The sequence below is a fragment of the Tiliqua scincoides genome, chromosome 3 (genome assembly GCF_035046505.1).
Source record: "Tiliqua scincoides isolate rTilSci1 chromosome 3, rTilSci1.hap2, whole genome shotgun sequence".
Taxonomy (NCBI): domain Eukaryota; kingdom Metazoa; phylum Chordata; class Lepidosauria; order Squamata; family Scincidae; genus Tiliqua; species Tiliqua scincoides.
The window spans coordinates 24931072-24955165 of NC_089823.1; the positions used below are offsets into that span (position 1 = coordinate 24931072).

General features: G+C 39.8%; 1 protein-coding gene across 1 annotated transcript in view; it reads left to right on the plus strand.

Moving 5' to 3' along the window:
- The window catches only part of WASF3 (WASP family member 3), a 35121-nt gene extending 14092 nt beyond the window's left edge, over positions 1-21029 (plus strand). The window contains exons 2-9 of the mRNA XM_066621049.1: positions 1897-2039; positions 3132-3266; positions 8509-8662; positions 11311-11428; positions 14515-14690; positions 16925-17188; positions 17643-18013; positions 20157-21029. Of these exons, the coding sequence (XP_066477146.1) occupies positions 1907-2039; positions 3132-3266; positions 8509-8662; positions 11311-11428; positions 14515-14690; positions 16925-17188; positions 17643-18013; positions 20157-20314 (1509 nt within the window). The 5' untranslated portion in view covers positions 1897-1906 and the 3' untranslated portion in view covers positions 20315-21029. The remainder of the gene's footprint in view (positions 1-1896; positions 2040-3131; positions 3267-8508; positions 8663-11310; positions 11429-14514; positions 14691-16924; positions 17189-17642; positions 18014-20156) is intronic.
- The last annotated feature ends 3065 nt before the right edge of the window (positions 21030-24094 follow it).

Genomic DNA, 24094 nt, shown 5'->3' on the forward strand with positions numbered 1-24094 from the left:
CATGGTATACCCAGAAAAATGATTAATGCATGGTCATTGAGGAATTGATTTGTCTTAGGATTGATGATTATTCTACTGCCTTTAATTGCTGTTTTAAATATTTTTTTAAATTGTTACTATTCACTTTTGTAAACTAGTGTGAAAGGAGTAGTTGAAGTTGTATTGATAGTCCATTAGAATAAAACAATTCTTGTGAAGCAAGGAGAGCCTGCACACATGCATAAACTTTAAATAAGTTACTCAAAAATTTGTTTTATTTACGTATATTGCATTGGTTTGTTGTTCTGTTAATCTATCTATGGGCTGAATGAAAAATTAAAATGGACAAGATCAGTGGTTTCCAATCTGGGAATCACAACCCCCGCAGGTTTTGCATTTGAAAAATCCTCCCTGCTTAAACCATTTCTGCCCAACATTGCATATATGCAACAGGGATCATATGTGTACACCTGTGGGCTGGGCAGAAATGGGTTAAGGGGCAAGGTGACTGGTGGAGACCTGTAGTGATGGCGCCCGACACTTCTGGGTTCTTCCCACTGCCACTGCGATAGGGAAGTAAGAAAAGGTTTTTAATGGGGCATCTTACCTCCCTGTAGTCAGCAGCAGTGATGGGGAGAACCTGGAAGTAACAGGCATTGTTGTCTACAGGTTATCAGTAGGTTCCCAACCCTGTCTTAAAGGAACAGGAGGTTGGGAATCACTGGACTAGGAAATGTGCGGATGCCGAACTTGCAGATTAGCACGGGCCCCTTGTATATGTTAAGTATTGGCAAATAAAAATATTATCTATAGAAAAGTCTGTTTTGAGGTCTGTCAGCTGGAGACCATTTAGCTCCCATTCCAGTTGTATCCCTGAGTGTGCTGTGCTTCTCTCATAAATGACTGCAGTTCACTCTTGTGGGAAAATATTGCACATTCATTTCTAAGGGGAATGGTGAAGTCCTGCACTTGGGGACAAAATCTGGATGGCTACAGAGTGGGTCGATTTAAATCAAGAGAGAAAAGATTAATGGAAAGCTTGTTTTAGATCAGATTATTTGTTTTGCAGTTCATGTGTTTTCTAGACAAATGCATGTGCTCATTGGCTGGTACAGCAATTAAAACCAGGTTGAACCTTTTATACCTCCCTCCCTTTCAGTGCATCTTAGTACTTAAAACTGCATTACCACTTGTGAAGACATTTTTAAATAATATTTTACAAAGGGAAGTACTCTGCTTCAGCATTCTGTTAGCCATCTTATGTGGACTTGTTCCTGAATGATGGAATATAGATATTTTAAATAAAGGGTATATTTGATTATTCAGCAGCAGTTTATTCAGTAATATAGTTTGAATACATCTGTAATCAGTAAAAGTCTTTAAGCTGTATGTATAGTCATATAACAAGATATGAGGCTCAAGAAACAAAGCTTAACATTTTACTGCAGTTCCCCTGTAGTTAATTTGTGTGCTGTTTGGAATTTTCCCTTGAGAAAGCAGTTTTGTAAAACTGTATGTTATTTGCCAGTCAAGCAGGGTTTTTAAGGGTCTACCTACAAAAGCTTTTGGTTTGGGTGTGTCCTCAAGTTGAGTTCCTGTAAAACCCTGGATTTTCCAGGGAGAATATACCTTGGAGAAGTGAAATTAGCTTCCTTAGTGGAAGGGAAAGGCTAAGTTCAGAAAGCACAAAAGATTACTAGCAGCAAGACTTCCAGCATTGCTGATACTGGCACCCCCCCTTCCCCCACCATGAGATGAGCAAGAACAAGAGTAGATTCCAGTTTCTTCAGCACTAGGGTCTTCATCCCAACCAGTAGTATTTGAGACCTTTTGTTCTTGTTCTGCAGTGGCAGCTGCTGCTTTTACAAACCTTTTTGTGTATGTCTAAGGCTAATGTTCTGTTTTTTTCTTTCACAGATTGTGAATCATGCCATTAGTCAAAAGGAACATTGAACCTCGGCACCTTTGCCGGGGAGCTCTTCCTGAGGGAATTACTAGTGAATTAGAATGTGTAACCAATAGTACTCTTGCTGCTATTATTCGCCAGCTGAGCAGCCTAAGTAAGTCACTAAGAGAGTTTAAAAAAATCATTTTCTTTATTTAAAAAAACAATTTCTATGCAAAGTTGAAGAGTAAATGCTATTTTTAAAGGTTATCTTGACAGGCTTGAGGGGTTTGGGGTTAGCAATGCTAGCAACCATGTTTAAGAGGGAGAACTAGTGGGAAGGATGCCATGCCTTCCTGGCTTCATATCCTGTCCACACAGTGCAGCTTTCTTTTGGATGCTTCCTTTCACAGCTGCTGTGAGGTTAGACAAACAGAGAAAGTACTTTGGAGATTTTTTTGATTGGATTACTGAATAGCTTCACTCACCCTCTTCTTTCTAGCTGCTTTTTCTTTTTATTTGAGGACTTGGAGATCTGGGCATACCACATTTTTGGCTGCAGAATTGTGCCCCAAAAGGTATGGTCTTAGGGCGCAATCCCAACCTGTAGATGGGCTGGTGCAAGTCCCTTGCGCCGACCCAGTGGCACCCAGAAGTGCCATAAAGCACTTTCATGCCACCAAAAGAGCAGGCCCAAGCCCCACAAAGGTAAGCCTGCAGTGGCCGAGTCAGGCCAGCATGGGGGTCTGAGGGGGCATGGGGAGGGCAGGAAGGAGGTGTTTCAGGGTGGGAGGAGGGTGGGCTGTGGGTGAGCAGGGGTGTGTGCCGGATCCTAGTTTGTGCCAGATCCTAGTCCTGGGCAGCGCATAGGAGCACTGGGCTGCTCGGATCTGTGCTACTCATGAGGTGATGGAAATCTCAGTAGCTCCATAGAAGCTGCTGCAGCTTTAACTGGGATAAGAGGAAGAAATTCCCCTTTTCCTGGACTGAGCCCCAACTGGCCCCAGACTTACTCCAGATGTGGGGCAGGCCTACAGGCCTGCCTGCTCTAGGGCACGTTAGGATTGGGTTGTTAGTCAAATTACAGGAAAATTGTGAGAGTGTTTCTGCTTGTTAACTTGTATACAACAACAGTGTTATAGTAAAAATGTTTAACTCTCTGAAAAACCTCATGTCATTTTCTGTGCAAAAAATATAACAGTAGTATGTGTCACTGTGATTAAAACTGTTTTAAGTCTTAGGAAGATGTCCTTTTCTATTCCTACAGGCAAGCATGCTGAAGACATATTTGGTGAGCTGTTTAATGAGGCCAACAACTTCTACATCAGAGCAAATTCCCTTCAAGATAGAATTGACCGCCTTGCTGTCAAAGTTACCCAATTGGATTCAACTGTGGAAGAAGGTAGATAATTGCATTTGAGCACTGAGCTAGAAGTGATATTGACAAAAGCATAGTAATGAATTGCACAACAATCACTACTTTTTTCCTTTGGAGTTGGTATTTAGTGATATTTCATCTTGCTTTTTCTTAAATGTTATAGCTTTGGGAAAAGACTGGGAGGGGGGAAAAGTAAAAAAAACAAACACATATTAGAACCAGTTATTTCTAGCCAGGATCCATGACCTTTCTTCTCTAGCAATTAGATTCTGTTTAATTTTCTCATGTTTGGGTATACAGTTAATACATTTTTTATTATTATTCCAAACTATGTGAAACACAGTTATTAACTGGTGTTGAACAACTGATACAAGTCCCAGCCTGAAACCTAAGTATCAACTAGGTATCAGCGACGTGTGTACAATGTTCTTAAAAGTGCTATTTTTGCAGATCTAATGCTGTTATTTTGCAACTCTATTGAGTCTTAGGGCACAATCCTAACCAGGTCTACTCAGAAGTAAGTCCTATTTTGTCAGTGGGACTTCCTCTCAGGAAAGTGTGGTTAGGATTGCAGCCTTAGTAATCTGTGCAATTTTACTATTTTCATATATCAGTTGAGACACAGTCTCATCTTTTTCTTGGCAAAGTCTACACTTAGCGTTTTCTCCTACTTTCAGGACTTTAGCCTCCATAACATTTGTTTGCGATGCCTGTTCTTGTGTGGCAAAAATCAGACCTACGGTTTCTTGAGGAAGATGATGAATATTTACTGATTTTCAACAAGAGTCATTCACAATGTAGTTTACATAGTAAACTTAATCAATAAATGATTCTGTTGAGTACGCAGGAGTGCTGCTGCTCCAGAGACCCAAGGTCAGGCAGTTACTCCCAGAAAATAACGAGGTACAATCACGGCAGTGCACCACCACCAGATGTCCCTTTACTGAAGTATGTACAGTGCTGAGGCAGCACAGCAAAGCAAAACAGCAAAGATAGAATTTGCCACAATCTCCAGTCACCAACTCCACTGACGTAGCTTCCCGCAGACACTCCACATAATATCTCCCACACAGCAGCATGTACAGGCTTAAATATATACTGGGACTGGCCAATGGGAAGCAGAATATGATGTGGTGACAGTATGACGCAGTCTTGTGACATGATATTGCAGGCTATTGCATCATCCATACTGTGCCCTGTTGCATCAGCCAATCCCATGATGCAACAGGGCTACACTGTATCTACTCAGGCCAAGACATCAGGGCCTAACCTTACCCTATCCAGCCTGCAAATTCCTATAGGCCTGGGGCATATATCACAACAGATTCCCTGTTCCCGAAGGGCTCACAATCTTTAAAAACAAGCCCAGAAGACACCAGCAACAGCCACTGGAAAAGCTGCAATTCTGGCATAAAGACAGACTTAGCCTTCTGTATATTAATATGGATGCAGAATTGATGGGGCAATGGGATGTGCACAACCCGTAGATGTAGTGCAGCGGACTGCAGACACCAACAGTAATCCAAGGTAACTCGAAGAAGTAATGAAAACACAGGCAAGGCAGATTTCCACCACCAAACTGTATTTACATATATTACAGATAGCAAGTCTCAGCAGCAGCAAAACAGCAAGCACAGTCTTCAAATACTCCGACATAGCTACATGTTCTTCCAAATTCTTCACAACAACCCGCAAGGGTAGGCTATGGTAGCCTCCCTTTTATATTTCCCTTGACCAATCAGGTAATGGATGGCCTCATCCCCATTACCTCATCTCCTCATGATTCTATTGCATCAGCCTCCCAGGATGCACTTGTTCCTCTTTCATAGATATACATTGAGGCTGCATACTCGCAGTGACTCAGCACATTTACATTGTCTGGATTGGTCAGTTCAGGGTCATGTGGTATATGTACATTTAGCCTTACATTGGCTTACACAAAGACACAGGGCCCAGGCTTTCAGGCCTTGCCATGCTCAGACAGCAAATTTCCACAGGATGGACCTGTGGATGGATCCTGACAAGAATTAATGCTTATCTCCATTGTATGTCATTTATTTTGTGAGCATAATTCTGGTAGGATGTCATCCTGGACGAATATAGAAATTTGCAGGAGCATAAACCTCTTTAATAGTTCAGTATTATAACTTTAGAAGTTCTGCAACAGTGCATTCCTGTCAGGATATTCCCAAGTAATCCCAGGATCCTTGGATTTTTTTTTTAATAGAGGCAGAAATAATTAAAAAGCATTGTTTGTAGTTTCTACTTCTATAACCAAAGTTACAGGTATAACCTAATTATCCACGGATTTTTCACCTGCAGTTTTATCTCAATATGATGAGAAGGCCCCTTTAAATTAAATCTCATTAGTGCGAGAAAGAGCAGCCAGCTGACAATCCATCAATCGTTCTCTCTCCAGGCACTTAGAACAGCTTCACTCCAAGGCAAGCGACCCCTCCCTTCCCCCTGAGCATGTGAAAGAAAGATAATCACTTTGCATTCTTTCCCAATGCTGTGCTCTGGTTGATGGTGGGGGTCTTTGAAGTCTTTCTAAGTGCATGGAGAGAGACAAATTGATGGATTGTCTTACGAATGACTCTGTTTTGCATCACAAAGGCAAGCAAGGCTGTTTTTAAATTGCCTAGCAAGGCGACACTTTTTAAAAATGGATTTGCTTTAATGCGATTTTTGCCATCCACGGGAGTTCTAGGAATGGAACCCTTGCGAATAACAAGACTCAACCTGTGTGTGCAGTCTAACCTTTAAAAATATTGAACAATATACTTCGTAATTTGTAAATACTGATTTTTGAATTTAATTTGAATTCTAATCACAACTGTAGGAGCACAATGCATTTCTTTCAAGGTGGCTTTATTAATTAATGAATTGCTCAAGAGCTGAACCAAAACTTTGATCCATGTAACTCTTGCATGTCACTTGCATTATAGAATGTGGGCCCAGTCCTGTCCAACTTTCCAGCACTAATGCAGCCATCAGTGGGTGAGCGAGCAGTCACAGAGCCCTCCTCAAGGTAAAGGAACATTTGTTCCCTTACCTTGGAGGGACATGGTGGCTGCGTTGGCACAGGAAAGTTGAAAAGGATTTGGTCATAAGAACATAAGAACAGCCCCACTGGATCAGGCCATAGGCCCATCTAGTCCAGCTTCCTGTATCTCACAGCGGCCCACCAAATGCCCCAGGGAGCACACCAGATAACAAGAGACCTCATCCTGGTGCTCTCCCCTACATCTGGCATTCTGACTTAACCCATTCCTAAAATCAGGAGGTTGCGCATACACATCATGGCTTGTACCCCAAAATGGATTTTTCCTCCAGAAACTCGTCCAATCCCCTTTTAAAGGCATCTAGGCTAGACGCCAGCACCACATCCTGTGGCAAGGAGTTCCACAGACCGACCACGCGCTGAGTAAAGAAATATTTTCTTTTGTCTGTCCTAACCCGCCCAACACTCAATTTTAGTGGATGTCCCCTGGTTCTGGTATTATGTGAGAGTGTAAAGAGCATCTCCCTATCCACTCTGTCCATCCCCTGCATAATTTTGTATGTCTCAATCATGTCCCCCCTCAAGCGTCTCTTTTCTAGGCTGAAGAAGCCCAAACGCCGTAGCCTTTCCTCATAAGGAAGGTGCCCCAGCCCCGTAATCATCTTAGTCGCTCTCTTTTGCACCTTTTCCATTTCCACTATGTCTGTTTTGAGATGCGGCGACCAGAACTGGACACAATACTCCAGGTGTGGCCTTACCATCGATTTGTACAACGGCATTATAATACTAACCGTTTTGTTCTCAATACCCTTCCTAATGATCCCAAGCATAGAATTGGCCTTCTTCACTGCTGTCGCACATTGGGTCGACACTTTCATCGACCTGTCCACCACCACCCCAAGATCTCTCTCCTGATCTGTCACAGACAGCTCAGAACCCATCAGCCTATATCTAAAGTTTTGATTTTTTGCCCCAATGTGCATGACTTTACACTTACTGACATTGAAGTGCATCTGCCATTTTGCTGCCCATTCTGCCAGTCTGGAGAGATCCTTCTGGAGCTCCTCACAATCACTTCTGGTCTTTACCACTCGGAAAAGTTTGGTGTCATCTGCAAACTTAGCCACTTCACTGCTCAACCCTGTCTCCAGGTCATTTATGAAGAGGTTGAAAAGCACCGGTCCCAGGACAGATCCTTGGGGCACACCGCTTTTCACCTCTCTCCATTGTGAAAATTGCCCATTGACACCCACTCTCTGCTTCCTGGCCTCCAACCAGTTCTCAATCCAGGAGAGGACCTGTCCTCTAATTCCCTGAGAGGTCCTGTATATCTGTTTGGAGGAGCAAATGTGAAATTGAGCAATTTATCCTCAGTTTTTTCTCTGTGTGTGGATTGTAACCAAGATCACTTACTTGAAGGCTGAGTTCCAAGAACCTTGCTCCAGGAGCAGGGGTTGATAATTACTGGGCAGGACTGTGTTTCTCCATTATTTGTACTTTAAATATCCATTCAGCAGTACCGTAAATATCCAACAGTCTAAATATACACAATAATATACATGACCTATTGTGTCATATTTAGCCTTTTGACTCTTGAGGCCAAATATTTTTACCCAAGTGAAAAGCAGGCCTTTAGCTCAATGTCTGTTTTACAAAGGATGCTGAATTCAATTTAAGAGATTGTGAATGTAGAATGTAATATGTTTATTGCATTTAAAGGACAGTTACTATAAATAGGATTTTAATGTTTTACACTTTGTCTGAAAACTCACTTTTTATCCAGTCATGGGTTTAAAAAATCAGAAAAACTCTCTATGGTGAATCATGATATATGTGAACCGCCTTGGAAAAAGTCAGAGGAGTAATCCGATGACCAGAAAGGCGTTATATAAATACCATTATTATTGTTATTGTTGGAGAAAGTCTGACCTGCTATGTTTTTCAAGTATATTTTTATACAGTTAGTCATCTGAATTTAGTTTCAGTTCTAGTTCTTATTTTACTATTTTGCAAGCCGCAAGATTAACAGAATATTCCTGAGAAATATGGGTGTTAGTCAAAGCAGAAAAGAGCTAAACTGTCTTGTTCACAATTCTGTCATGTGTATGTAGATAACATGGTTTATTCTATAAAAAAACTATTCTGTGTAGAAAATAGAATTTAATCAGTTTTACTCATAACTTTAACTGACCATTTAATATTGCAATCAGATGTTCTCAGTTCTCAGATGTTCTCATCATGTCTATACCTATTTTTTTTAAGTCTCATTACAGGATATCAACATGAAAAAAGCATTCAAAAGTTCCACTAAACAGGACCAGCAAGTTGTTTCAAAGAACAGCATTCCCAGCCCTGTGGCTGATATTTATAATCAGAGTGACAAACCACCTCCATTGAATATCCTTTCTTCATATAGGTACGAAATGGAAATTTAAAATAGGTCAATTTTGTTGGCTGTTGAACTTTCTTTCCTTTGTTATGTTTGTGGTTATGAAGTAGAATGAAATTAAAAATATCTAGTTGAATATGTAAGGTAGTAACTTCTGAGTTTCAGTGTTGGTATTTGAAGGTGCAGGGCAACATTAGGGCAATTTCATACTTGCAACTGAAATAGACATTTATATAGGTAACTGCTTATTCTTCCATTCCGTTTCCATTGTTGGGCATTTCACTGAGATGGTGGTCATGAGGACTGATAATGGTAGTTTATGATATAATTCTGATTTTCAGATGATTGTTATGATATTAATTTTTTTTCTTGTCCAGTGTAGTCCCCAGATGGATACACTGACCCTGGTGAGTGCAAGATCCTCCTGATCAGCTGGTGGGCGGGACATGCAGCATCACTGATCAGCTGAGTGATAGCATTATCTGGGGAAAGGGGGCTGGGGCTAATTCCAGCCCTTTAAAAGCTTCCAGAAGCAGGATAAGGGTAAGAAGAGGATGGAGGTGAAAGACAAGAGGGAGAAGGAACACAGAGGATAGCTTCTGAAGGAAAGAACAGAGATGAGAAAGAGGCCAGAGTAGAGGTGAGACTGGCAACAGAGATAAGGAAAGACAGAGAAGAATCACCCACTGGCCATAAAAGGAGTGAGGAGAAGAGACCATGTTGGAGCTTGGAGGTGGAAAGAGATAAATGAGGGTGAGCTGAACCTAAGACAAATGAGGGAGATGGAAGTGGATTGGAGGCTGGAAAGAGATGGTAGCCCTACTGCAAGTACCTGGTGGAGGGCCCAACAAGCAGGAGGCAGCTATAGACCCTGACTTATATCCACCAGGGCATGAGATAGGGACTCGATCCTCAGAGACCCAGATTCCATCCCAGTCAGAGACCTGGGAACCATACTTGGCCAACTAGTAGTTTGAGGTCTCTGGTATTATGGAACACCCTACCCTGGAACACCACTCCTGCCAAATAGCTTCTATTTGGCAAGTGTCCCTAGAATTAGGTAGTGGAAAAGGCAAAGCCATCCCAGAGAGGTGGGACAACCCCTCTCCTAATTTTGTTAACTTCTTGTTTGGATTGAATAAACAAACTGTTAATCACAGCCTAATATCTAGACTAGTATGTCAGTAGCCTCTGTATGCTCCCTGGGGTTGAATTGCTTTCTTGTGACAAGAAGGTGGAGGTGGCACCTGTTATGTAATTGTTTCTTTATAGCTTAATGGCTATAAAGCTTCATAGCTTTATAGCTTTGAAGACTATATGGATACAGTCTTCAAAACATTAATCCATCACCACCTAGTTCAGTGGACTGATTTATTTATATTTGTAAGTTAATATGCTGCCCTTCAGTTTAAAAATTTCAGTGAGTGGCTAAAGCTAACAAGTCATTGAACAGATAAAAACAGTAAAACCATATACAATTAATAAAAACACAGTCATAATAGTTGAATTGGCATTGTTATTGTTAACAACAGTATTTATATACCACTTTCCAATGAAAAGTTCACAAAGCGGTTTACAGAGAAAAATCAAATAACTAATGATTCCCTGTCCCAAAAGAACTCGCAATCTAAAAAGATGCAAAAGAACACCAGCAGACAGCCACTAGAAAAGACTCTGCTGGGGTGAGGGCCAGTTTACTCTGCTTAAGCTTAAGAAATAAAAATTTAGGAGTAACATTTGATGAGGATCCAAAGGCAGGTGGCCACAACCGAAAGGTCTTTTCCCTGGTAAACACTAATCTAAACTCAGAAGGCAGGGGGCACTTGGAGAAGGGCATTTGAAGATTATCTTAGTGTGTGGGCATATTTTGTGTGAGAGGACTTCTGTAAAGCTACTCTAGAGTGCATGTGAAGTAACCTTATCTTATACTTTATTATTTATTGAAAATATATCTGTCATCAATTGGAGTTGGAGTCCAAACTTTAGTTGGAGTCTTGCTCCACCTTGTCCTGTATTGTCTATTCTGGCAGGCAGCAGCTCTCCCAGTTGAAAGGATGAGTAAATATACTGAAAATTCAATTGTTATTTTATATAAAATTAATTAATTTTATATTAGAGATGCTAATTTGTACACATAAAATACACTCAGTTTTTAAGGCATTGCTGCCTAATGTTAGGCAGCAATGCCTACAGCAATTGTTGTACAGCAATTGCTTCTATTTCTACAGCAATTGCTTCTATTATTCATTATCCCTGTGTTTTCCCAGGTGAAATAAACTGCAAACATGCTAACCTGCTTATGGTTTGTGCTGTCTGAATAAATTTTGTTAGTAGTACTAGATCCACTCATAAGCCCTCCACCATGTTGTGTAAAGCTGCAGTACTTATGATAGATTAGCTGTTGAGGAATGTCCCAGGTTCAACCTTTGGCATCTCAAGGTAGAACTTTGAAAGATCCCTGTTTGAAACCTTGGAGAGCTACTTCCGGTCAGTGTAGCCAGTGCTGAGCTAGCTGGATCAATGTTCTTACCATAGGAGATGTCATATGTTCAGATAGCAGATCTGTCTCAGTATTTTCTTTAGAGGGGTGATAAATCTGTTGGCTACTGCCAGGGTCATGTGACAAATTTCCCCCCCCCCCCATTTTCTCAATATTTGTTCTATTTTGTTCACAGAGATGATAAAAAAGATGGATTAAAGTTCTATACTGATCCCTCTTATTTTTTTGACCTCTGGAAAGAAAAAATGTTACAGGATACAGAAGACAAAAGAAAAGAGAAGAGGCGACAAAAGGTAATTAAAGTAGCCTATTGAATGTGCACGAACATGATTTACCAGTCATAGGGGATAAATGAGTCTTGTGGTTAAAATTTCTTTGATGTAGGAATTGCTTTAAAAGTAACTGCAGGATTATTCTATCAATGCTGTCATTTTACCTTTTAACTGTAAAAGTTTGCCTTCTAATCTGTTCTTCTATAAAAGTCTTATGGGCACCTGCTAATGCAGTTGCTAGTAAAATAGCCTTCAGTTAATAAATACATCTTTGAAAAATAGCTTGAATTTGTTTTCACATAAATTCCTTTGTTTTAGTGGTCTTCAGATAAATTGGTTCTACCACAGTGGTTCCCAAACTATGGGTTGGGAACACCAGAGTGTTGTAACCTGATTTTTGGTGGGTGGCAAAACTGACAAGCTGATAGCTGATAAGGAAAATGTATTGAGCCCTATGGAAACTGAAATGGAGCAGCATATGCACATTTACTTGCAATTAAGCGGCTGTGCCTCAGTTCACTTTGAAGGGCAAGCCCAAGGGGCTCAATGTGGGTGGAGTTGATGGTGGTGCAGCGCCGCCCGCAGCTGTGCTGACAGGGGAAATTTGCCCCTTCTGACCCCCCTCAGGTATGGTAGTGCCTCCATCATAGTAAAAAGGATAAAAACAGAGGCTTGAGCAGCTGGTTAGGTGAAACAGTTTTTTAATGTCTCATAAAAAATCTTGATAGAGTGTGGTTTTAAAAAGTGGGTCCCAGTACAGAAACGTTTGACAACCACTGTTCTACCACATAATGCAAATTGAAGAACTTCTTTCTCTAAGAATGTTCTGCTTTTTATGGATGCTTTTGTGAATGAATATTCAGCATAGCTATATCTATAAATGTGAAATAGACTACATATTAGGAATGATATGTTTGCTGCCTTATATGAATGTGTATACATTCATAAGGGAATATAGAATTCTGATCATATTGCTAAGCCAAGGCTTCCAAAATTGCGCGTCATGACTCCAGTGGGAGCAACTGAGCCAGGTGCATCCTGGGCCTTCTGATCGTCCAGTTGGGGAGTTCCCTGCTTCCCTCCCCCCACTGTGGTATGCCAATAATGTCTTTTTGTTAGAAAAGTTATTTCTCCACTTGTGAAATACTTATTAATTTGAAAAATTTTGCTTAGGGATGTTGAAGTTTTAAAGTCAGACTGGTAATAGTACCTTATACTGCATTTGTGAACAGATTATCTTATATAGGCTTGCCAGTTGCTGTCAGTGCCAATCTGATCTATCCTCCTGGACATGTGACCTGTTCTACAGTGAAAGTATGGTGACTATTGTGTTTCAAAGTTTGCAACAGAAAGAATGTTTGAGCTAATGTCATGAAAAGACATTAGGAGTTTTTATTACATAAAACTGACAGGGAGTTTACATAAACACTCTAGGGAGTGTTTTGAAGTTTGGTCTGCTAACCATGCTGCTGATTGTTTAGGAATGTTCTTTGAAAGCCATAAATTTTTTAAGAGGTGTGTTTGTAGAGTAGCTAAACTGCTGTTTAAACTTTGCTAAGTTTTAAAAAGTGGGTTGGGGAATTGGAGTGAGATCTTTCTTAGACTGCTGTTGCACTTGCAGAAATAGTTTCATGATCTAAAGAGTAGTTTCTGAGAGAGGAAAATTTTGAGGGGAAAATGGACTGCTCTAGTAGTTTGTGGTCACTGTGCAGTTACATGTAATGGAGTTCTGCACATGTGCTGAATTAACCTCAGAAGCTTCTAAACCTTTGTGGAATATTTTGCCCCAACCCTCCACTGGGAAGTTAATAATAATAATAATAAACTTTATTTATACCCCGCCCTTCTCCCTAAAGGGACCCATTTCCATGGACTCTGAATGGCTCAAGGGTAGGAAGGGGAACACCCATTCCATTTTTTCCTTCTCTTCAACCGCTGCTTTTGCAGCTTCACTAAGGAAAGGCATTAGCGATTTGTCTTTTTAGTTACAGAAAGACACACATATCAATTCTTTGTTTTAAAAAATATTTTCAATGTTTAATTAAAAATGTTTTTAGAAAGTTGCTAGCCATATGATAAGCCAAGTTTCTTTTTAAAAGTGTATTATACAATGCAAAACTTCCATCTGCTGATTGCCATGCTTTTTCTACCTCTGCCTGGAAGGAAGCCATGTTGTGGACTTCAGCAGCCACTGTAAACTGTTCTTAAAGCAGACAAGGACAAACCAAAAATATTATTTGAAGTCTGCATTGTTGAAGTCAGTGCTTGTACCTCTTAGAACCACATCAGCTGTCCAGAATGACAGCATAGTCCACCCCTCTGTGATCAGCATTATTGATAGCATAACTGAAGCAGATGATAAAATGTGTGCATAAGTCTTCCACTGAGAAGCACCCACAGCAAGCAGAGTTTCAAATGGGACAGACCTGCAAATGGCAGAGGGACTAACCCAGCAAAACATCACAAATTAGCTTCTAGGAATATTGAAGAGTCCCTGTTACCAACACTTGGTTAGTTATTCAGGCTGCACTAACCAACATCAAGTCTGTACTCAAGTCCCACCCAAGCTAGCAGAGCTGATATTGAAGACAGCATCACCAGGTTCTGCAGTGGGCTCAGTAATACTTTTCCAAATTATTTTGATGGGTCACATCATACAAACTGTTAACTAATCCAGTTTCCAGAAGGAGGTGAAGACTATATCTCATCTCATATCATATCATATCATCTTATATCTAAGTAGAAAGGAAGAAAACAAGTCAGGTATGATGAAATGGAGGGAAAATGGAGCATTGTGATAATTAGAGAAGTGCAATGGGCTTACAACCATTTACTATTAGATTTGCAAATCTTTACATTAGCAGCGATTTTAATGTGAAGAAAGTACTAAGTAAATGTGTATTTTTTGCTATAGAAGTGTTACAACACTACTGATTGCTTGCCAGCTACAACCTAAGAAATCTTTACTGTGTGCAGATACTTTGTTCATTATAATTCTGCTTGGCTCACCAGCATATCTACTTAATTTCTTACTCTTAACAATATTTAACTTGGTCTTCTTTTTCTTGTCTACCTCTTGCATGCTTTCTCTTTTTGTATAACGTTAGGAACAAAAGCGTATAGATGGCACAACCCGTGAGGTGAAAAAAGTTAGAAAAGCAAGGAACAGGCGCCAGGAGTGGAATATGATGGCCTATGACAAAGAGCTTAGACCAGACAACAGGTTGTCTCAAAATTTATACCATGGAGCTTCATCTGAGGGATCTCTGTCCCCTGATACTAGGTGTGTTTACAATGAGCTACTTTGTTGTTGTATTATATATTTAGATATACTATTTAGCTTCTGTTTTTAGAGTAACACTGTAGCACTACAATAAAACAGGCCCATGTGACTTAAATGTGTCACTGTTGAATTATGCATCTGTTTTGCCTGCACATATGTTCAGTGCATCTTTTCTGGATTGTCTATGGCATTATTTTTTTGCCAACTCAGTACATATATTTTCCTCTGCTAAACAATTACAGATCTTTCTATGTAGGACTGAGCTTTCTAAAGAGAGATTAAAAACATCTTGGAGTGTAAAAAGTAAAACTTAAACATTTGAGGGAGAGATACCATTTTGCTGTCATTTTGAATAATGCACAACTTTTTATTAACATTTGGTTTGTGTTCAAAAGAGAGCTGCAGAACTAGAAGTCATCTTTTTAAGTAGAACAAATGGCCTTAAACAAAAAAGACTTTCCAGTGTGCACAGCAGAGTTTGCTATTGGTATTCTGCTCTCTGTTTTTTGCTCCCTTTGAGCTAACTGAGATGTCTGTGTACAGGGAAACAGAATGTTCAAGTCTGTTGGCCAAGCAATCTTAAAAGAGATTTTGTGTGTTCTTTTCTTTCTTTGTATTTTGTCCCGCCAGTTAATCTAATTAAAAGAAAAGACACACAACAAATGGTGCAGCCTCGCGTTGCTTCCCAGTTCCACTAACCTCTGTTACAGCTTGCTTATGCCTTCTTCTAGCTATTTATAAAGCAAAAGGAGATCGATATTTTCAGGTCAAGAAGGATCCAAGAACTGACTTCCATGGATTCAAAGTTTAAAAAGGAATTACTGCTATCTAGTGTTGGACATTCTTTGTAAAACAGTAGGAGGATAATATTGCTGAAAATGTAAAAATTTCTGTAATTTGTTCAGCTGGCAAGTTCTGCTCTGCAACCTTGGGGTACAGATTGCCTTCCCTTCCAAACTGGATTAAATGAATTAGTTTGATTTTTCCAGTCTTATGTGCTTACAGTGGTGTTTATATCTGCAGCCCTCAAAAATCTACTCAGGTTTGAGGGAGAAACAAGATGGTTAGTAGCATGGGAGGGCTGGAAAGGTAAGGAGGAATGGACTGAAATCTTTCTTCCACCTTGTATGATTGGAAGACTGTGAACAGACAGGATAAGATTATTGTAATGCTAATCGTTGCATTAAAAACAAGTCCGCACAAGTTCATACTTTGTTATAATTGTGATGCCCAAGTTTAATATGTAAAATTAAGGAACGTGTCCCTATCGTGGTCCTGTTGTAATTTCAAAAATTGGATGTTTCCAAACTGCGGAATCTTCTTTACTATGCATTTATACTATGCCCATTGTGATCCAGAGAGAAAGACACAAGCTGAATCCAAGCCGACACCAGCAAATTAATGTGAGGAAAGTAAGAACAAGAAGAGAAGAGTGGGAAAGAAGGAAAATGGGCATTGAGTTCATAAGTGATACAAAGAAACAAGAACAGGCAGGAAGCACAAAAGAGGCCAAGATGCCCAAAGGGTTTGTCATTTTGTTTTACTCAAAGCTCTGGTGCTTTGTTGCTTGCCCAGCTTCTAGTCTGAATAAGATGATGAGCATCAATTTTACTGACATCCTTTTTTAACCAAATGACAGTATTGCACAATTTATTTTACTAATGCAGCTTTTTGCAGCTTGGATGTGAAGAGATCGTCCATTGAACTTAACTGACAAACACTACAGACTTTGCATCTTTATGAGCTCTGTGTTCAACTAATAGTTCTTTCTCAGTCTCTTTAATCCAATTGCTTATTTGCAGAAAACAAGCAACTTCTGAGAGATAAAAGCCTTGAAGTTAGTTTGTTTTGAAAAAGATGGTAGTCTTAGTGTTGGTTTGCAGTTTTGCTTTCACATCTTTGCTTTCCTTGTTGTTACTGCTTGTTGCTATTTTCCCAAGAACTAATATCCGATAGGACAAGAAGCACATCCCCACCCACCCACCACTCTTGTATATCCTAAGAAAAGGAAAATCTGTCTACTTAAAAATTCAGATCATGTGAGGTGCACATGGCTGTTGCATTAAGTGTTGCTACTGTATTGTGACCCACTAACAAATAATAATTGGACATTTTCAAATAGGAAGTTGTTCATAAAGAAAGATCTTTGGTCTATTGTATTAATCCTAATGTGTGAATCCTAATTCACAACTAATTTTAATTCAAGTTTACTTCTTTTCTAACATGTATTTTAGATCCCATACCTCAGATGTTACCAGCTACTCATATCCTGCTACTCCAAATCATTCCCTCCATCAGCAACCAGTGATGCCTTCCTATGGAGCAGTAGATGGACCTCAGTACATGCTTGCAAATCAGGGCCTTGAACAGGAATATAGGCCACCTTCTACAACAGTGCGACATGCTACCTTAAACAGACCTCAACAACCGCCTCCTCCCCCACCCCAAGCTCTGGATGGGCCACATGGCACTGTACCTTTGGTACCAGCAGATTATGGGTAAAACTTTTGTTTTAACCATGGTTGATCTTCATAGAAATGCGATTGGGAACATGTTATATAATAGGTTACTATACTTCTTAAGGCTTACATCATGTTGTAGATAAAAAAGCCCCTGCAATGTAGGTAAGAGAGCGTTTACTTGTTTCTAGTGGTGCATTTCAGCTGCTTTAGGTAAAAGTTGGGGTGTGTGAATATGGAAACTGAGAAATGTGTGCCATTTATTTCAAAGTTATTTATGTATTATTGAATGAGTAGGAGGCAACTGGAAAAGCCTGTGGTATGTGTATGTAAAGTTTTCTAGCATATCCAGGGAAAATGAAGAAAAGCAACACAATATAATTCAGCATTTCTTATGTAACTTAAGCAAAATGGACCATTTATTTGAAGGGTACACACTGAGGATCTGCTAGTCATTTCAGTTAACAAATATTGTGTTCTATTTTATGTATAGGATGCTTGCAGCTCAGATGGTGGATTATTACAATCCTTCAGGACCCCCGCCGCCTCCCCCTCCACCCATGATTCCTTCTGCACAGACTGCTTTTGTTAGTCCTCTCCAAATCCCTGTGCCACCTTCCCATCCTGGACTAGTGACTGGATCTATGTATTCTGCTGCTCTTCATCCTCCTTCTACTGGACTTGTTGTTACAGCTCCCCCTCCTCCAGGCCCGCCTCCTCCCCCTCCAGGCCCTCCTGCTGCAGGATCCTCTCTCTCCTCCTCTCCGATGCATGCTCCTGCAGTGGCTGAGGCAAAACGACATGAACCCACACAGTCACCAGTTAGTGATGCTCGAAGTGATCTTCTGGCTGCTATCCGGATGGGTATGTGCCTATCTAGTATTTGCAGGCTTTTCATTGTGTGTTCCCAGGTATCAAAGTACCTGGTTTTTGGAATGTTTAATTCATGTCATTAATCTGTCAGTAGGATGTTTGAAAGATAGGAAATGACATTTTGGTCATTGATGTTGAGTTCACCTTTTCTCCTTGCATACAGTAAGTGGTTCCTAACCACAGTGTGTTGAGATCCATGTGGGATTTGATAGCTTCTAGAGAGAAAAAAATACAACATGTTTGGTTCTTGAGCCACTGGGCAAATACCATTTTGGGGGGCAGGGCAATTTTGTGATAAAGTAGAACACATTTTGGATTCAGGAAGCAAGAAAGAACTAGGTTCACATGGGTCTCCTCATGGTAAAAATGACCTACAGGATACAAAGTGAGCTCATATAAATTTACCACGAATTGATTGATCAGCTGTAGATAGTTGCTTGTAGATCTTCCCTGGATAGGAAACAACTTTTAATTTCTGCCATAATGCCTGATTATGAAGAGTTGTAGACTAGTGACACTTACTGGTAAAAAAAAAAGTTCTTTTTTTATTGGACAAGAATTTCCCTAACTCCTGGTGTTTCAAATGCATCTCTCATAGTGTTACTGTCCTACATAAATAGCATTCCTGTTGATGTTTTGGGAAAACCATTTTTGCTTCTTAAGTGTTTGGACAACTTTTCAATTAAATCAAGACAGGTCACAATAGTAACTTGACAGAATCTGTTTCAAGTCGTTTACATGTACATGTCAATCACTGTCATTCTTTCACTTCTAAGAAAGTCAAATCTGAAAGTTCATGGTGTGAGATACACTCTATGCCACTGTGGATCTTGGCCACTATTTCTTTCAGTAGGAATGGGTGGAGTGTATGGACGTGCATGTATGTATATCTGCATATGTATGGGGTATCAAGAGGATAAGAGACTTATGGATAATTTATGTATTGGTATGCTAGCAGTTGCAACTCACCGAAGTTGTTACCATTATGCAGTGATCTGAAGGATGGTGCTGAGAAGAAACCAGAGAAGGTGACTGGCCCAAGGTCATCCAGGAAGCTTCATGGCTGTGCAGGGATTTTAACATAGTTCTTCAGGTCTAAGTCCAACTCTTGAACCACTACACCATCCTGGCTCTTTATGAAGATAGTTTATTCCAAAAAGGAAAAGTTTTATTAAAACAAATAAGAGAAAATGGAATACATAACTAACTGAACTTCCCACATGCATTTATAATCAAGACAACTTGACTTGTAGGTGTCTCCTGGAACTGGAAGGGTAGAACACCTTGGGAGTTTGCTTTTGCCGGATAGTATCAGCCTTCTTGCAGCTCTGCAGCTTCTTGTACCCACAGTAGCTGGTTGGCTCCTTTTTAACTCTTTTGGGGGAATATGACACTCTAAGCTGTGACTAACTAGTCCCCACCCACCTCAGTCTCCTGTCACCAAGTTCGATAGTTTGAATTTGGTCCAGTGACCAGGTGTGAAGTAAACGCAGCAGGGTTTCAGGGGTTTTTGGAAAGATTCTTTGTTTTCCCTTGTAATACCAGACAGGCTGGCTTGCTCAGCCCACATTCTAGGTTGGGGTGTCAAACTTGTTTCACACAGAGGGCCGGAGTTAGCATTCAGGGCTCCAGCTGAGGGCCAGAAGTGATGTCATTAAGCAGAAAGTGACATCATTAAGAAGCTAATGGCCAGAAATCAGACCCTGTTCTCATATAGAAACTCATTAACTGCAAATGGCAGAAGAGAAAATATGCAAATCTTGATCATATTTCAAGATTTTGGGAAAGCCCAATTTTCTTGTGGGCTGCCATTTCAGCTGTAACACCTCAGCAGCTGAGAACCTGAGGGCCGGATAAAAAGCTTCCAGGGGCCGCCTTTTATAGCTCTTCATCACATAAGAGGCAGGGATAGGAAAGAGATAACTTGGATGTTTTTCTTAAATGTTTTCTCTGAAGTGTTCAGTACCTCTGAAACGTGCAGTATGACCTGCGAATAAGCCATGACAATCAGACTAATTGTGTTAAAACAAGCTGTAAGATTCTGATTCCTATGTACTTGAAAATTTTCTATTTCTCAAAGAAAAAATTGTGCCCATTAATTATGACAGTACTACTTGTTGTTTACCTTCAACAGGAATCCAGCTGAAAAAAGTACAGGAGCAGAGGGAACAGGAAGCTAAGCGTGAGCCAGTTGGAAATGATGTGGCCACAATTCTTTCAAGGCGCATTGCTGTGGAGTACAGTGATTCAGATGATGAGTCAGAATGTGATGAAAATGACTGGTCAGACTGAGACCTGAAGAACACAGTACCAAAGCATTCTGAGTTTTTTGGGAAATTATCCATGCCATGTGAGCAGTGATATATGTTGGAACAAGTAACCTAGATCAGCATTTCTCAACTTTTATTCCTGCCTTACCACCTGGCACAATCTACCTTTTGGAAGCACCACCGGAAGTAACTGGCGATTATATTATTGTCAGTTACTTTTGAATTGGGAGGCCAGATGCATTGCCACAAACATCAGCTCAGGGTGGACAGGAAGGCTTTTTAGAACATGTGAAAAGTGCATGTTAGATCTCTGTCTGCTGAGGCAAACCTTCTACTGCTGCTTGTCACATTAGCATTGCTAGTCTCACTGCCAGGTGGAAGAGGTTTTGGGATCCTGTGTGTACCACCAGACACCATCTCAAGTACCACTGGTGGTATGAGTACCGCTATTTGAGAAACACTGACCTAGATTTATGATATACAGAGTGTTGCAAATTAGTCATAGTTTTGTTTATGCTGATCCAAAAATCTGTCCAGTATAAGCATAATACGCAAGTGGCACTGAATGTAGCAAATAATGTTCTGTCCCAAGGGAAGGAAAGAGTTTTTTCTTGACCACGAACATCTGCAACATTTGTTTATAATTTCTAGTCTCCTTTGATAAATTGATGCTGACACAGTTTAGGTCTTGGAGGTTAATTATTCTAAAAGGCAACACAATATCTGCAAAATTGTAAAATGGCACAAGTTTGCATTTTTTGTCCATCTTTGCTAAAATATAGAAAACTGACAGCAGTTAAAATGTCTCTCTTGCTTATTTTTAATGTCCTGTTCTGTATGTATGTTGTGAATGAATGTTTATCACAGTAACTACGTATATTCAGACTCTTGGAGCCATAGTAGAAAAATAGCTAGTATTTTGTTCAGGTTGGCAATTCCTCCCTTTTTGTGTCTGAATTTTGTTTTATAATCAAATTGTAAAAAATCAATTCACTTGTATCAGGTTTACTGAAGTCTAGTTGAAAAGGTGCTAAAACAGAACTCTTACTTTTCTTAGAATAGTTACACTTGAATGGAAAGAGCACTTGAGTAGTTTGCTCATTCCATATCTGTTTTGTGGATAATTGGAACAGGGAAAGCTTTCGTTAAAGTGAATTATGATAAACTACAAATGTAGGTAACTTCCACTTTTTTAAAAAAAGGGGGAGGCTACACAGAACACACACAGAACAAAAGTATACCCTTAAGCTGACAAAGGCATTACATTCTATGCTGAGTATATGCAGCCATACAGAGATGAGAATTACTTACATTACTAACTTGAGTTTAAACATCAGTTTAATATTTGGAAGATGTATTCAGGTGCTAGCAACGGAAAGCAACCATTTTCTTTTAATGATGCTAAAATTATAATCTAATAATGTGTTGCAACTTATATTTATTTAGTGGCTATGATTTAGGATGTTACACTAATGTTTCATAGAGCTGGAAGCAAATTGCTGAAATCTGTTGCTACAAAAATACATGTAATTAGATTTCTGCATGTGTTGCTCTGCTCACTTCTAAATTTGTAAATTTATCCCTACCTTCTAAATTTGCAAATGGGAAGAAAAATTGTATAACTTGCATATGATATGATTAAGCAGTTTGTTTTTGAACAAGAAGCAGTGTCTGTCTACATTTTCTGTCTGCATTTTCTAATTCCTTGGCTCTAACAAATGAAGGATCTTTTAATTTTTTTTCAGAGATGACTGCTCTTTGCCTTATCCCAAAATCATCATATACTGTATGCTACTTGGTGGCCTTATATTTGACTTTTACATAGTTATCAAATTTGTATCTAAAGGCAAAAGCAAGAAAAACATGCCTAGGAACCAGGGCTAGCTCTAAACATTTTGTTTTCCCAAGGGAGATTTTTTTACTCTTTACTCTTTACTCTTCATCTCAATCCTAAAATGCTATCATATAAATCTAATAAAATAAAGTTCTGAAATTCATGAAATTTAGTTTAACATGTAAAATGCCGTTCCTGTACAAGGGGCACTTGACCTCTGGCATAGAACAGGAACATTTTTTTTATGGCTCTAGTTATTAAGATCTGAATCACTGTGTTCATTAGGAATCATGGATCTTTTGCTGGTCAAAAACTAGTAGAAGGGGCAATGCAACATGCTAGGCTAAAACTCTGCTCCAAAATCTGTTTTCAGCCCCAGGGCTCAGTCTTGGAATGTGTAAAGTACAAATAATGTGTCCCTGAGCAAATTCTGAGTGCCTTTCCCTCACTTATTGAGTGATCATGTGTTGTCACATTTTTAGAAATATAAGCAGTGGGGAACAATATTTCTGAATGATTGGGTAACTTTAAACCAATTTGATTTTTCTCAAAATCAGGCATGAAATTCACACATCCAAGAAATGTAAAGGGGAGCGGAAGAGAACGTGTTTTCAATTGGAATGCAAAATGAGAAAGCATGCAGTGGTTTTTCATCTTCCTTACCAGTGGATTTCCTAATATTAGCATTTTATATTTAATGTCCATGCCTGGCCTTGCTTACAGCAAGATAACATAATTGGGGACCTATTCTACCAGTACAAAACTTGGACATGAAAATGAAACTCAGCAAGACCTGGTTGCAAAAAAGAGTGCATCAATAGCTGATCTGTACTGGAAGAAACTCCTTCCTAACCCAGTGCAGAATACGTTGTTTAGTCCTGATTCTAAACTATGATGGAAACCTGTCTTCTGAACCAATTTTACAGTAGAGAGCAAGAAAAAAACAACTGAAGACAGATTGAGGTAAAACTTAATTTCTCAAACCAGATGTGGGGGGAGGCTGTGTTAATGTGCATATATTAAAATAAATGTACGTGAAAGGGATCTCAATAAAATGTACACACTTTATAGCAGTAGTTCCCAGACTGTGGGTTGGGAGCCACCAGTGGGTTGCAACCTAATTTTTGGTGAGCCACAAAACTCACAAGTTAATAAGGAAAATGTATAGAGCCCTATGGAAACCAAAACAGGTAAGCATGTGCACATTTACTCAGGCGTAGGTGACCTTGCCTTGGTCCACTGCAAAGGGGACTGTTAGCCCACCAGAATGATCCTGATCAAATGAATGTGGAGCTCAGCAATGCTCCAGAGGTGGTTCCCCACTTCCACAATAGTCAAAAAAATAAAAACTTTGGTTTGAAAGGCTGGTAAAGTGAAACCTTTTTTTAGTCTTATAAAGCTAGCTGGGTCCCAAAAGAGTGTCATTCTGCAAAATGGGTCCTGGTACTAAAATGTTTGGGAATCACTGCTTTATAGTGTCAGATTTATTATGCTATAATTCATACATACTGCATGTAGTGTACACAAAAATAGCTACTTGACCCAGTTAACCCATTTTTTGCCAATGTTGCATATACACAACAGTTACCAAATGTGTGCACCTGTGGGGTGGGCAAAAATGGGTTAATTAATTAGACCAACTGTTTGAAATGTTGTGTGGTTCCACACATCTCTTCAGTTGCTTCCCTTAAACCAGCAATTTTCAACCAGTGTGCCACAAATGGTCTGCAGGTATGCCATGGCAGTTTGGGGAGGGTCATTTATTAGTAGGTCCACTGGGCATATGAGCCACAGTTGGCTGTATGGTGTGCCTTGTCAGTTGTCCCAAAACTGATGGCGTGTCTTGACAATTTTAGCACTTTGTCAGTTTGCCATGAGTTGAAAAAGTTTGAAAATTGCTGCCTTAGGCATTCAAATGTTTCAGGTCTTCTACAATGAAGTATGTATGAATTAGAGTTCATTAAAATG